At 38.1% G+C, this 14,909-nt stretch overlaps 1 protein-coding gene across 17 annotated transcripts in view; it reads left to right on the top strand.

The window, feature by feature from the left end:
• PPHLN1 (periphilin 1) overlaps window positions 1–14,909 on the top strand; it is a 98,296-nt gene that overhangs the window by 18,754 nt on the left and 64,633 nt on the right. For 11 of the 17 annotated variants that reach the window (XM_037009763.2, XM_037009813.2, XM_037009786.2 and 8 more), the window contains 2 exons: window positions 7,580–7,738; window positions 9,972–10,033. In XM_037009763.2, coding sequence (XP_036865658.2) covers window positions 7,580–7,738; window positions 9,972–10,033 — 221 coding nt within the window. The remainder of the gene's footprint in view (window positions 1–7,579; window positions 7,739–9,971; window positions 10,034–14,909) is intronic. The other 6 variants (XM_037009798.2, XM_037009804.2, XM_037009809.2 and 3 more) reach the window with 1 other exon arrangement.

Below are 14,909 nucleotides of genomic sequence, written 5' to 3'. Positions count from 1 at the left end.
ATTACTACATGTCATTTTTTTTGTGAGTTAGTTTGTAGACTTTGTTTCTAATCAAAATCTCAATTTTTAAATCTTTTTCACCTAGATAGAATCATTTTATAGTTTAGAAGAACAAAAAAAGATCTAGTTAAACATGTTATAGGACTAATGCAGGGATGGGAAGAGGGATGACTTTTAAAAAAGCTTTGTATGTTAGGAGTCGCACCCTCCACGTATATATCCCATTAGGAATCTGTGCTTCTGGGATACTTACAGAGTGACAGGTGTGGTTCTGCCGTTGGCTGGGTCATAGTTGGGTTAGTTTTAGTTTAGTGTCACATGTTGGGATTGCCTTTGTCTCCTTTGCTAATTATGATTAGTTTCTTTTTTAATGTAGTGCTTTTACATGGCTCCAGATTATATCATGTTTAGAGAAAGGAATGACTTACTTTAAGTGGTAATTTATTGTAATTATAACTTTAACTAGTGCCTGCTTACTGTGAGAGAATTTATATATAAACATCCTCATCTTCAAAATAAGTCTGAGTGTTAAATGGTACAGCATTTAGAGAACCCAGTAGAATGTTTTAGAAGCTATAAAATTTAGGCACACATTTATATACAGAAACATAATTTCAGACAATGGGAAATACTCATGATGAAATCATGGAAAAAGCTGTGATATAAAACCTTTATTACACTATTTTGTATTATACGTGCACGCTATGCTACATCACAGAACAGACTGCAGAGAAAGTTGGCTTAAAGAGCTGTCAGGATGAAGCCGAGAGAGCTGCCAGGAGGCTGTTGCTAGGCAAGGGAGCTGGTTTAAACAAGCTGAGAAGGACTGAGTCTTAGGATGGGAATAATCAGTTTATCAGTGTCATAAAGACCAGAGAGTCAGTCCCTCCCTATCTCTGGTTAGGTCATTATGTGAGACTGGATTGAAAAAGTTCCTATTGAGTAGCCTTTGTTTTTCTCTGAAATAAAATCATGTACTGAAATCGAAGAGGTAGGAGACGAGAGTAGCCATTGTAGGTTCCCCCCTGACCAGAGGTGTTGAAACGGGCTGTGGCTGAAGGCTGGTGAGCTTGCACACCTGAATGTTTCAGGGCTGCCAGTCTGCGGGGTTGTCGCTCTGTCACCTCAGTAGCCCCAGTGCAGGAGTAGAAAGCAGGTGGTTGTATCGATTTGAGATTGCAAGGTGAGGATGGACCCAGGGAGATGAGGCTATTAAAGGTTCTGACCCATAGAATTACCGAGGCGATACATTATGTGGTGTGGGCTGGCGCAGAAAGCAGTGAGGCTGGGAGTGCAACAGTGGACTGAAGGTAGTGAGGGGCTGAGGGGCAGGAAGGGCTTAGTGACGGTGAAGACCAGGGAGTGGCAAAAAGATAGGTAATTGGTATTTTGTAGTGTAAAGTTTCCAAGATGGGACAATTCTGGGTGATTGAATTTCAGTGTATGATGCTAGGAACAGAGGTAAAGGTTATGGAGTTGAGGTCAAGAAAACTTTGAGGCTAGATTTTGGATCATTTTAAATTAGAGGGTCTCCATCCTTGCTGTATGTTAAAATCACCCAGAGAGCTTTTAAATACCGATGTATGGGTCCATCCCAGATAACCGAGTCATGATCTCTATGGGTAGGATCTGGATGTTAGTGTTGTTTAGAAGTTCAGCTGATTCTTAGATGCAGAGTTGGGAATTGCACACGGTGCATGACACTGAGGTTGCTGATGAAGACGGGAGTTGATAAAAGGGACAGGTGTTGGATAAGTGTAAATCAATCAAGTTAGAATTTTTTACTTTGAGCCTAATGAAAACATTAAAGTTTAAAAATACTTACTTACACTATGGTGGTATATCGCACCGACATGCATGTATGAGAATGCTCACAAGCAGCATTAGTCACAAGAGCTTGGAACAGGCAGCAGCCTGAATGCCCAGCAGTGGCAGAGCGGGTGCGTCCTGTGCAGTTATGCAGCAGTGGGAATGAACGGACCACTGCCCGAAGCAGCAGCGTGAGGAAGCCAGATGCAGAGTATGTCCCGTGTGTGTCCTTTTATGTGACGTGTCAGAACTGGCAGAACTACCCAGGACGCTGGTAGCTTTTTGGAGACTGAAGTAGTGATGGAGAGAGCAAAGGATGCACTTGCCCTGCTAGGAGGAGTCAGTCTCTTAATCTGGATGGGAATCACACAGCGTGATCACTTTTTTTGAAAATTTAACCAGGAGAACATTTAATGATCTATATTCTGCGAATTCCATACCTCAATAAAAACTTCAACTTTCAAAAAGGCAGAATATTATTTTTTTTCTAAATATGAAATTGCAGTTAATCCTTTAAAGTAAGAATCCCTTATCATCAGTGCCTGGGATAGAGGAAGGTACCTGTTTTATTTTGGATATTTGGGTTCCGGCCTCTAATAGAAAAGCAGTTTTATTGCTCTTCTCTTTTTTTTCTTCCTGCTCCCTTTGCCCTGTCATTCCTTATTCTGATACATCAGAGATGTATCTAAGGAACTGTTGGGTATGGTACAAAGTGTGACACGAAGGGGGCGCATTTTAGAAGGTACCTACTACACTGCTATGACTTCGTTAATTAAAGCAGCTACTTTGTGAACTTCTAGCTTTGGTAAACCTGGAAAGGCAATTGGACACATATTTGGTGCTGATATTAAATTACACTTAATTTGATTATTGAAAAGCTTATCCTCAATGTACAACTTGGACCAATTGGACCAATTATTTTAGCACTTTAGAACATTTTTAAATTAGTTCTGTATTGACAGTTACTTTTATAAAGTGCTTTCACATAAATTTTTATATGGTCTTGAATTTGGACGGATGAAGACTAAAGAAGCCCAAAGAAGTACACAATAGAGAATCCACGTGTAGGCGTCCACATTGCTTTGTTACCTTCTAGGTGTCTGTAAGGCCCTTATTGTAGAAGCATATTTCCTGCTGCTTAACCTGTAATTTGTGTGAGTTTGGTTATCTGAATTCTTAACCTTTATCAAGTTTTGTGACAGAATGGCTATTAGATATTGTAAACTTCAGGATGGGAATCCATCTTGTTAGCTTGCTGGGGAACAGATAGGTAATATGGAACATGTTTAATGAAGTTACAATTTAAAACATTTATTTTCTATTGACTTCTGTTAAAATGGGGGACAAGTTTCAGTTTCAGAATTTTTAAAGATTGTATAATTTGGAAATCAAAACATGAGCAGCTTATATTCTAAGCACTGTAACACACCTGAGGCTGAATCAGTCCTGTCTGCTTGTCTACCTGTTCCTTTAACAAATACATATTAAATAAAAGATTTTCTAATCTCTGTCAGTGAGAATTGTAAAGATTGAGGCTAGTGATGTCAAGAGCAACAATACTTTATTCTTTTTAATTTTTCTATCACATTGAGTTTTTTTTTAGTTAGATAAAATTAGGTTTTATGATTAAGTAGTTATATAACAATATTTCCTTGGGTTAGTGAAATGTTTTATAGGTTTTGCATTTGTTATTTTTTCCTAAAGAGTTTAGCCAATCAAAAATAAATGCTTTTGTGAATTCAGAACATGATTTTTTAAATTTCGGAGGGCCTTGTAGGGAATATACCAGACATACATCTATTCTATATATTCTCAAATACGAATGGACCCAAAACATAATCCAGAGATCTTTCTTTTATGCCACTTGAAAAAATTTGACCCACTGCTCCTGAAAGCCACTGAGATGACCCAGAAACACCAATATTTCATGAAAATTCAGTGAGTGAACTAAGTCAGCAAGTGCTGCAACCAGAATGCACATCACAAAGCAGGAGGCTTGGGAGGAAGCCTCGAGCTGGTGAAGGCCCGAGCCCGCCAGCCGCGTGGCAGGCGTTCGCAGTTAGTGCAGTTTGTGTGGAACGTTCGAGTAAGAAGCATGTGATGCCAAAAGGAACATAAATTCGAAATAGCCAAATAGAATGTGAGTTACATATATGGTGCTCACAGGGCGGCAGGTGCTGTCCATGGTGCTGGGGATAGAGCCCCAAGAGCCGGTCCCCGTGCCTGTGAAGCTGGCACTCATGTCCGTGCCGAGTTGGCCCTGTCAGGAAGCAGCAGCAGCAGCTGCTCACGCTGGCCGGCGTGCTTAGTTGCAGAGCGGGATGGCCAGTCTTCTGTAGTCCGTGTCTCTGCTGCTTTCCTCCCTCCCAGATTAGTTTGAAGTAAATCCAAGATACCGTATTTCAGATTTTCAGTGTGTATCTCTAAAAGATAAGAGTGCTTAAGAGGGAGAAGCTTATATATTACCAATTTGATTTTAACAAAGTGTTTTTGTATTAAAATGGGTGCAAAGTATGTTTTAGTAACATTAGGAAAGATAGGTTTTTAAAGAAATGTGTGATGATCATCATAGTCTGTACCCAGTTAGTAACTAGTGAGAAAAATTTGACATTTGTATAGTGAATCAAACAAAACCATCAAAATTGGTGCTTTTACTTGAAATGAAAGCATTTCTCATAACAGGAGGATCAAGTTGGAATTTATAACAAATTTAGAAATAGGTGACTGTAACAGTCACCATTTCAGATTTAAAAATTGCAAAACTAATTTGATATGTATGTTAATCTGATCCGATTTTCTTTAGCACAAGCAAATAACAATATTTCAGACACTTACAGGGCCTTGTGGTAGGAATTGCCTTATGCCTGAGGTAGTGACAGATATGAAAGTTTAGGTTTCAAAGAAGTATAACTTTTCAACAAAGTATTTGAATTGAGATGCGAGTTGTTGCTTTCTACACCGTGCTGGAGTAGACAAATGATTAAGTAGGATAGGCCTTTAAATTTTTTTTTTTAATGAGCTATATAATATTTTTTATTTTTGGTGTGACTGATCATAACATTAATTCTAACTTTGGAGGAGGAAATCTATACATATTTCTATACATAATTCTAACTTTGGAGGAGGATCCTATACATATTTTCGGGAATTCTAATAACATCCATGCAAAATTGATACATGGCATAATTGCAGTGCAACATTGATTTAAATTGATATACTCTGATTTTTGTAATTAATAGGGATGCTGTATTTTTCATAATGAACAGAATGAAGTAGTGAAATTTGATTTCACTGATATAAATTGAGATTGTATATCCAAATTCAAGATTTGAAATATCTGCATTTTAAATAATAGAAGTGTTTAAATTCCATTGAGTTCATTTTTTAGTTTACTGTTATCCTTAAAACCTTTTAAGATATCCTTTATAATTTTTAATTTTTATTTCTGGTTGTATGTAGTGGTGCCATTGTTTTCCAAGATATCTCTAAAAGGGAGGTTCCATATTATTAGTACATGAAGTGTTGTGTACTTCTGTTAGCATTTACAAAGGGAAATGTGTGTAGCTCAGTGTAAGATTTGTACAAGAATTTCAGACAGTGATGGTATTTCCACTTAGTTTGGTGTTGCAGGTAATATAAAATACTGTTTGAACTTAATAATGCAAGGTTTAGAAAGACAAATTCTGAAATCTGCCTCTCATCAGGGATTTTATGGGAAAGAAGGAAATTCTTGATGGTGTTTGTGGGTAAGATAGGAACTCTGAAAATACAATATTGCTTTGTCATAGTCTCCTACAGTCATCTTTATTTTCTTAAATCTTTTCATATAACTAGGGACTTTTCTTTTAAGATTAAATGCCTACAGAGCAGAGATGGTGTAATTTACTTGTATTTGAACACTTTCTCAAGACAAAGGAAATACCAGTTTGATCCTTTGCTGAATATGAGACATGTCATTAAGGGTTATTTCTTTTGCTGAATAACTTTGGCATGATTTATTTGGTAAAAACAGTTTGCTAAGTGTATAATGTAATGTGGTTCGAGTTTTACTTCTTTGAATGTTTTACTATATACATTTTACTATCTGGAATAACTTTGAACAGAGCAACAGGCTGCTTTATAAAGTAATAAGCTCTCTATGGAATGGACATGCATACCTACCACCACCACCCCTCCAAATATATGCAAGCAAGGATATTGTGGAATGGGATTTAAGGGTTTCTGGGAATTGGAGAAATCATTGTTTTACAAATAACAAAAAAGTTTTGAATTAGGAAATGCAATTAAATTGTAGTATTGCTGATTTTGGCTTAATGCTGAATCTTTTTTAGCAGCTCAATATTTGCCTAGATTTAATTGAAATCTCTGTGAAAATGTTTTTTTTGAAGAAAGAGTCAATGAATTCATTCATCTATTGTACTTTGAGTGAACATTGAATTATTTTTTAACTTAATACATAACATACTAAAGAAGGAAACCACCTTATTATTCCCATGGGAAGAGATTAGGTAGGTCATTTAGCTCTCAAATAGACATGAAATATCAATGATTTTTTTGCAGGACATTGACAAATTTCTTACCCATTGAGAAACTTGAACAGAACATAGTTTAATAATTGAATAGTTGTAGTTGTTAATATGAAGAAGTAATTTAAGGAAATACTTAAGGAAATAGACACCTGAAGGAATTTAGTGTTTCGCTTCGACTTGCAACAGCAGTAATCAAAATAGCAGACATTTTTGAGTGCTCGTGGGTCCTGGGCCCTGTGCTAGGTGCTGTGCGGTCCGCTTCTCCTTCAGGCCTCGCAGCGGCCCCGGAGGCAGGTATTCCTATCGTTGTTGCTTACAGATACTGAAACTGAGGCTTAGGGCTGTAACATGATGCCCTGCATTTTGGGCTTTATGTTTTGCATTTTTATTCTGTCAAATCAGCTAAACTAACTTACACTGATTGTGTCTTATATTTTTGATAGCTTTCTAATTTCTTTCTCATATATCTCACCTGATATTGATAGAAGATCGGGTTATTTACCAGTATGTGTCCTGTACCTGTCCGGCCCGTACTGTTGACAGTCAATTCTGTTCAGTCATCGCACCGCAGCTGCTAACCTAAGCACGTTTTCCTCATGGTCAGTTTCCCAGCCACCCAAAGAAAACTACTGAGTTGCTAAAACTTTAGAACATTAGCAACACAGTGTATTCCTCTGGAGATCAGTTCAGATGCTGCGTTTTGTTTGGATTCCCGTCCGCGAAGGTGAAGGCTGTCTTCCTGGTGCAGCAGAGGACAGCCAAGTGCTTTCCCGCACCTCCAGCTCAGTCACCTCCCTGTTTGCTGTTGCTGATGTGCAAACATCTCATATTTCTTCTGAACCGTATACTTTGAACACAGTGGACTAGAGATGTGTGCTATCATAATGGTTTTATTTCTAAAATTCCTAGCAACTAGCAATAGCGCTGCTGTATCATTCTCTCTGTAGTTTATTTTTTATTAGAACACTAATACTGTGTTTTTTCTTTTACTTACGATTGATTTTCTGCTTTGTTGCATGTTATTTTAAACACCTAGCTTTTTCATTGAACAGTTATTTCAATTCCTTTAATTCATGTGAAGACCTCACTGTTAGTTATATTCATGTTACTTCAGTAGTGCATTTTTGTTTGTTTCTGTGTTTATTTGATTAAGGATAAGAACTCCTGTACCTTTTAAAAACCTTTCCAAAACCAAATGGTGAAGTCAGTGATTTTTACATACCTCCTTTTGTCTGTTTTAGGAAGGCTACCACAGGGTAGTTAATATCATACCAAAGAAACCACCACTGCTGGACAGGCCTGGCGAGGGAGGCGCGAGCAGGTTTTATAGCCACATTGATTACCGGGAGTATGAGGGCCGCGGTCTCTCTCATGATCGAAGAAGTGGTCCGCCTCACAGAGTATGTAAATTTCCCCGTGTACTCACTGTTGTATTTTATACATTTGAAAAGTCATGTACGTTTGAAGTCTACGTGGCCGGCCACGAGGGCGGTTGGCTGCACGCTTCCTGCCGGAGCTGTCCCAGGAGGCGGGGGGTCAGGGGTCTCGGGTGCCGGGCGAAGCGGGCAAGCCACTCTGGATAGCTCTGTCTGACATTGACTCCAACCGGCCTGTTTTTTTTATCCCCTACATTGGCAAGTATTTGTAAAAGAAGGTGAAAGTAATCTATTTATGACCTTGGTACTCAGCACCTGAGGGGCAGGTGGTTACCACCTCGAGGGTGTGCCCACTTGCGGTTATTTTGGTCACTTTCATCATGATGAAGAGCTGTGGGTGAGGTTGGCTTAGGGTTGTTGAGACTCAGTCTCATTTTTTCGTTATACTCATTATGAAAGTCTACTAAGAGAGCCCTCAGAGACTGCCTGTCCTATAGTAAGCACTTTCTATTGTGGGCTGCTATTATTACTATTGCTGTTATATTTTGTTTCTCTTGGTCATCTCTAATGATGTGGATGTTTTTAATATTTCAGTATATAATCTGTCATTGAACTTGATCTAAACTGCTCCTTGCTGCGGTTCCTTTGAACTAACTTGCCTGTTTACAGAATTCCTCTGCTAGACCGTTTCCCTGCATTTTCTCCTTTTCCCCCTTCCCTAATACATGATATTGTAATTAACAGTGCATATTCAGGCATTGTTTGTGATAAAATTTGACCTCACATTGGCCATTGGAATTAGTTCCTGTACTTGACCTTTGAAGAAATGGAGGTAGTGATTGACCCAGGGTGGGTATGGCTGGGACTCCAGTTCTCTTACTACAGCACAGTGACTCTTGACAATTATAAAGTAGTAATGAAAAACTATTCAATGGTTTCTTAGTTTGAGGTGTTACAGCTTACTTCTCATAGACTTGACTCTAATTTTGTTTGATTTTAAAGTGTCATGCCATTCCTTTAGGAAGGGGAATTTGATGTTGAAAAATAATCATTATGCATTATCTCTGTTCTAAAAATACTGGATTTTGCCTTCAAAGCCAGTCTTCCAGGCAGTCTAGGAAGGAACAATTTGGCTTTCACACTAAGTTGTCCCTCTTATGAAAACCCTGTGACCATTTAGTATAGACAGAATTTTGGATTCATCGAACCAGTTTGCATTTGAATCCTCCCAAACATGATTTCTTTGGAAAACCTTATAACATCATAGTGCCTTAACCATAGTTTTTTTCTATTATTGTCACAAGTTGTATTTGTTCATACTTTACACAACATTTTCTTTTTAAATTCTCTTCAAACAAACAAGCCAACTTGAGATCGTAGGACTCTCATGACACTTAATCTAGAGTTCAATTGCATAAAGCAAACCTCTTGGTTCAATATTTTATTACAGTACAGCTGTTGAATTTTGTTTGATTAATGTTGAGAAGGAAAATGCTGAATATGTTTTACTTATAGAAGAGTTGGGTATGAAGATGGAGATAGTATTTATTTTAGTTAAATTACTATTTCTCCTAAGTAATTTACGTATTTTATTCTATGTATAATTTAAAAGTAATTGGGTATGGATTGCTATGTAGTTTGTTCTTAAGCACCTTTTGAAATGTGTTTTAGAGGACAAAATGTACCTTCTTTGATTAATTGTAAGCTTAGTACCACATCTTGCTCTAATGGAGCTTTTCAGCAAGTGATGGTTTCTTATTAGATTGTTTCAATTCTGGTTTCTAGTGGGAGCTAAGATGAGAAAAGAAGACTTTAACAGAAAAAGTAGGAAAGTAGCAAATTCTCCATTAACCTTGAATCTGAAAATTGGAAGAGAACATGACAGAAGGAAAGCAAAATGAAAGGGCTAGAACTGTATGTTTAAATCAGGCCTTTGCTCTTGTGCAGCCTGTTGCTGTGGCGACGCTGGTGTGTGTCTTCGGCTATAAGGCTGTCAGGGTCTGTCAGGAAACACCAAGAGTTTGTTCTCGGGTCTAGTGAGCCATGTAAGTTCTCAGTCTACTGAATTACTTGTTGAAAAAGATGACTTTCTCGTTTTTCTTTTTATGCCTTTGAAGCTCAGAAATTTAGAAAGGTGTTTTTACCCTAGTATTATTTTTGTCTTACAAACTAGTTTCCAGTAGTACTGTTAGATATATCCTGCTTGACCAAATAATGTAAACAAGTATCTAAGTAGTTTTTTTTTTTTATTTTACAGGATGAGTCTGGCTACAGGTGGACAAGAGATGATCATTCTGTAGGCCGACAGCCTGAATACAGGTAAGAAGTGGAAGTCATAGCGTAACTGTAGGTACTTGACTCACTGAGTTGTCTGCTTTGAAATGTAACCTCAAGGTAGGCACATAGATGAAATATTTTTTATTAGGATTTAAAATTTTGAAAGCAAAAAGCTTTATATTCTTTTTATGGCTATGTGATAGAACAATGCTAATAGTATTCTGTATCAGCATTTTGTAAGTGGTAATAAAATATATATTGGAAAGTATTTGAACTAGTGATATAGTCTTATCAATTAATCAAATTATTAATGTGTAGTATAAATTAAAAAGCATATGTTTGCTTAATTAGAAGGTTAAGGCATTTTTTCACAATATTTGAATCATTACAAAGGGTCTCCTATTGCAAAATACATATATGTTGCCATATGTATATATAATACAGTGTCCTCTCAGTTGCTTTATTTTGATCAATAAAGTTCTGTTGGGAAAACACATTTTGGAAGGACCTCGATCATTGTTAGCTTTGGTTACTTACAGAGGCATCTGATAGAATAGTTAGAAAAAAAATAAGATGGACAGATTTAACCAGATAAATTTTTTTTAATGACTTTACAATGATAGTATCGGAAGTTATGAAAGGAACCTTTAAAGATGTCATTCGAACAGTCGGAAGATGACCCATGGAGAATGCAAGGAGTTGACTGCAGGGTCCTAGGTGCCACAGGTAGACAAGAGTGAGTGGGCAGAGCAATGTGGTTGATCAGTCACAGCACAGGGGTCGCCAGGGGCGTCGCATGGTAGTGCCGCTTCCCAGCCCCCAAGGCCTCCAGAGTGATGGGACGGGATGGGCAGGGATGGTGGCCATGCCTACCGTGGGGCGCACTGCTGCTGGGGCACCCAGGTCCGGGGGCTTCCTACCTTTCACAGCAAGCAGGAAGCAGGCCAGTCCTTTGGCTGGGAGTGAGCAGTCATCACAGTTAAGCCGCAGCCACTTGACCTGCAGTCAGTGGATGGTTAAGTGTTCAGTGTGGTGTATGTGGCAGAGATGTGCAGGGACATTCTGAACTCACGGCAGACTGCCTCTCCCTGAAGAAGCGGAAAAGGGAATAGATGCTGAAAAATACTTTGATAGAATTCAATTACTGTGTTAAAATTAATGTAGTAGCTACATAAAACTTCTAGCAAGCTAGGAATGGAGGAGAATTTCCTTTATCTAATACACAGGCGTTTGCTGCGCTGAGTAGTGAACTCAGACGCGTGCTCTGAAATCAGAACAAAGCAGCGGCGCCTGCCGTCCCTGCTTGTTGTGTTTGTCATGTTAGCGCAGGTGTCGCCCCACCGCAGAGGAGGAAAGGTGAAGAGGCATAAGGGCTCGAGTGAAAGGAGCAGAACTGCGTATAGCTGATTCAGTTATCTATGCAGAGAACTTAAAAGAGAGTTTTATAGACTGTTAGGACTATTATGAAATTAGCGAAGTTCAGTATAAACAAAATCAACTATTTTCAGCATAAATTTAAAAATATTCACTATAGCATAAAAACTATAAGGAATAATAGGAATAAATCTTAACAAAAATGTGTGAGATCTACATAGGTGAAGTTCTAAGTCATTTATAAAAGACCTGATTAAAAGGAACAGTGCACATAGGTGATATCCTTGACTGGAAAGAGACAGTTTCATAAGGATTCAGTTCTCCCCAAATTCACGTGTGAATCCAGTCTGCATCCAGTCTGAATTCCAGGATTATTTTTTTGCATGGAAGTTTGCAAGCTGATTCTAAAACTAATGTGAGGAGTAAAGTGCCAGATGGCAAAATAGCCTTGAAAAAGATGTAAAGACTCAATATATTGTTTTACCAAAACTTATAAAGCTGTGGAAATGGAAACAGTGAAACAGAACCAGGGAGTCTAGAAAAAGCCTAGATCCATCCAGGAGTCCGGGTTATAGCAGTGGTGTCATTACAAATCAAATGGGGAAAGAACGAACTTTTCAATAAATGGTATTGAGCCAAACTGAAAGCAAAAGTGTAAAAAATCTTTTTGACTAGATTAGCTAACGGCTTTTATTTCCCTCAAGGAAACAGTTCTTAAGTTTATTTTAGTTCTATTGTTTTTCAGTTTTTAAATAACAGTTTCTGCTTTTATCTTTAATTTATCTTCCTGTCTTTTTTATCATTTTATAGTTTCCTCTTTGTGTATAATTTTACATAAATGAAATATGTGTGACTCTTCAGTCCCTACAGCCATGTTAATAGCTTGGTATATGTTTTCCTATATATTTTTTCTATATTCATAAACATTTGAGGCATTTGTTGAGATTGTGTTATACATACTTTTTTCCTCTAAGTTGCTTTTTGCACTTGGTGGCTTGTGGAAATCTCTCCAAGTTATTTGGTTTAACTTTAATTTGAATCTTTTTAATGGACAAATATACCAAATAATTGAGTTGTTTACCTGTTGAGGAATATTCACTCTGTTTCCAGCACAAAGCAGTGTTGTAATAAATCCAAGTACATAGTTGTCTTTAATTTCTGTGGGTAGATTGCCAAAAGTGGAATTTCTGGGTCAAAGGGCATATGTATTTTACATGGTAATAGATGTTTTCAGTTTGTCTTCTAAAAGGTTTTAACATACCATTTTGAAAAAAATTTAATGTTTTAATTTGGATATTTAGTTTTCTTTCCTTCTTATTAATATGAGTTTTGAAATTTCCTTTAAGCATTGCTATATAGCTGTATCCCAAAGATTCTGATATATAGCAATTTTATGCTGATTCTGACATAATACATCTTAGTTACTCTGTAATTGGAGGATGTTGCCTGTACTCTTATTGTGCTGTTTGAAACTCATTGGTCATTAATGGTTCATTGGATGACCAGCTTTCTTTACTGAGGGCATTAAAACAAGGTGTAGTCTGTTTTCAGGGGTATAGCTTTCATTCTGTTATCATTTGATAAATACTTACTGTGTGACTGTTAAATGTCAGCTTCTCTTCTAGCCTCTGAGGATAAAAAGCTTCTATTCTTAGGAAACCTACATTTTAGTATGAATCATAGATGGTAAACAGATTAAAAAAACAAGGCCAGTAATTTTTATGAAGAAAGTAAAGCAGGGGAGTACAGTAGAAAGGGCTTCTCCTTCACATCTTCCTGCACCTTGACTTGCTGTCTGGGTCCCAGGAATATCTCAGGTTTCAGGCCATCACAAAAGCCACAGCCTTTACTGGCTGTCATCTTACTGTGTTTAAGTCCTCTATCAGGGGGCGTCACTGAAGAGTTTATGCCTAAAAGACGTGAGAATAGAACATAGCTGTTGTTGGGAGGGGGGATATCACTACATTGTTAACAGGCAGAGAGTAGTTGTGTGTATTGCTAGAGAATAAGGTTCTGAGTAATTAGGAAAACCGTGACAGTCAGTGTTCCTGTTTTTGTCAGTGCGGTACACACAATCTTTGTCGTGAAAGAAAGCATTAGAACATTTAAAACATTTTATTTGAAACAGTTTTTAAATTCATAGAAAAGTTGCAAGAATAATTCAAGAACTTGTAACTTTGACCTGAGACCCCATCACTGTCACCAGCAGCACCCCTAAAATGTGGTTTATAGCGAAAAGACCGAGTTGGAGTTCATAGGTCATATTTTTGTGAACTTCTTTGATCTGGAAGTGTCCGTCAGTCTTCCCCTGAATTCCGCCGCTCACTGTTTCTGGCACGGCGAATACAGGGCACACGTTCTGTAGAATGTTTCTCAAGTTAGGCTTGTTTGATGTTTCTCCCTGATAAGATCCACGCTCTGCCTTTTTGCCAGGACAGTCCCTGAAGTGAAGCTGGCTTCTTCTTACAGCGCCCTGTCAGGTCACGTGCGTTAATTTGTCCCCTCGTGGCATTGTGGACTTTCATCACTTGGTTGAGGTGGGGCTGCAGAATTCCTTCGCTGGGAAGTGAGCCTCCTTCCCCCTCATTCATGTGTTTTATGGGGGGCTACTTTGAAACTATGTAGTGATGCCATTCTTCATCCCACCTTCACCCACTAGTTTGAGCATTCATTGATGTTTCTTGCTTGAATTATTACGTTGGTTTCTAATAGGTGATTTTGTGATTACTGTTGTGTCTATACTATGCAAGCATTTTGTTGTAAGTGAGAGCTCTCTCTTCTTTGCACTCCTTTTTAGAAACAACAAAACTTTTTTATATCAGTGTGGACTCTTATTTTATTCAGCGTGTTCTGAACCGTTGCCATCTTTCTTTTGATGCCTGGTTTTGGCCAGTGAGACTCCCTGCAAGTCAGCTTCGGTGTTTTTTAACAAGTATTTTGTTGTGATGGAATATATGTAACATAAGGTATGCCATTCTAACTATTTTTAAATGCACAATTCACTGGCACTAATTATATTCATAATGTTGGGCAACCACCAGGTCTAATTCCATATTTTTTCACCATTCCACATAGAAGCTATGTACCTGGTAAGCAGTAACTGCCCATCCCTTACCCCCAGCCCCTGGCAGCCACCCTTCTACTTCCTGTCTTTATGGATTTGCTTACTGTGGGCATTTCCTGTAAGTGGAATTGCACAGTGTTTGTCCTCTCGTGTCCGGCTTTCACTTAGCTAAGTGTCTTCAAGGTTCATCCATGTTACAGCCTGTCAGGGTTCTGTTCCCTGTTATTGGTGAATAACGTTCCGTTGTATGTTTAGACCATATTCTGTTTATGCATCCTCTAGTGGTCATTTGGGTTGTTTCTACCTTTGGCCATTGTAAGTGAACATAGCCGTGTAAACGTCTGTTTTGAGTCCCTGTTTTCCTTTTGGGTGCACACCTTGCAGTAGAAGTGCTGGGTCATAGAGTCATTCCATGTTTAGCTTTTTGAGGAATCGCACACTGTTTTCCATAGTGGCTGCACCCACCGATGTACAAACTGC

The sequence above is a fragment of the Manis javanica genome, chromosome 15 (assembly GCF_040802235.1).
Source record: "Manis javanica isolate MJ-LG chromosome 15, MJ_LKY, whole genome shotgun sequence".
Taxonomy (NCBI): domain Eukaryota; kingdom Metazoa; phylum Chordata; class Mammalia; order Pholidota; family Manidae; genus Manis; species Manis javanica.
The sequence above is the reverse complement of the archived record's forward strand: the minus strand, read 5'-3'. Positions and strand labels throughout refer to the sequence as shown.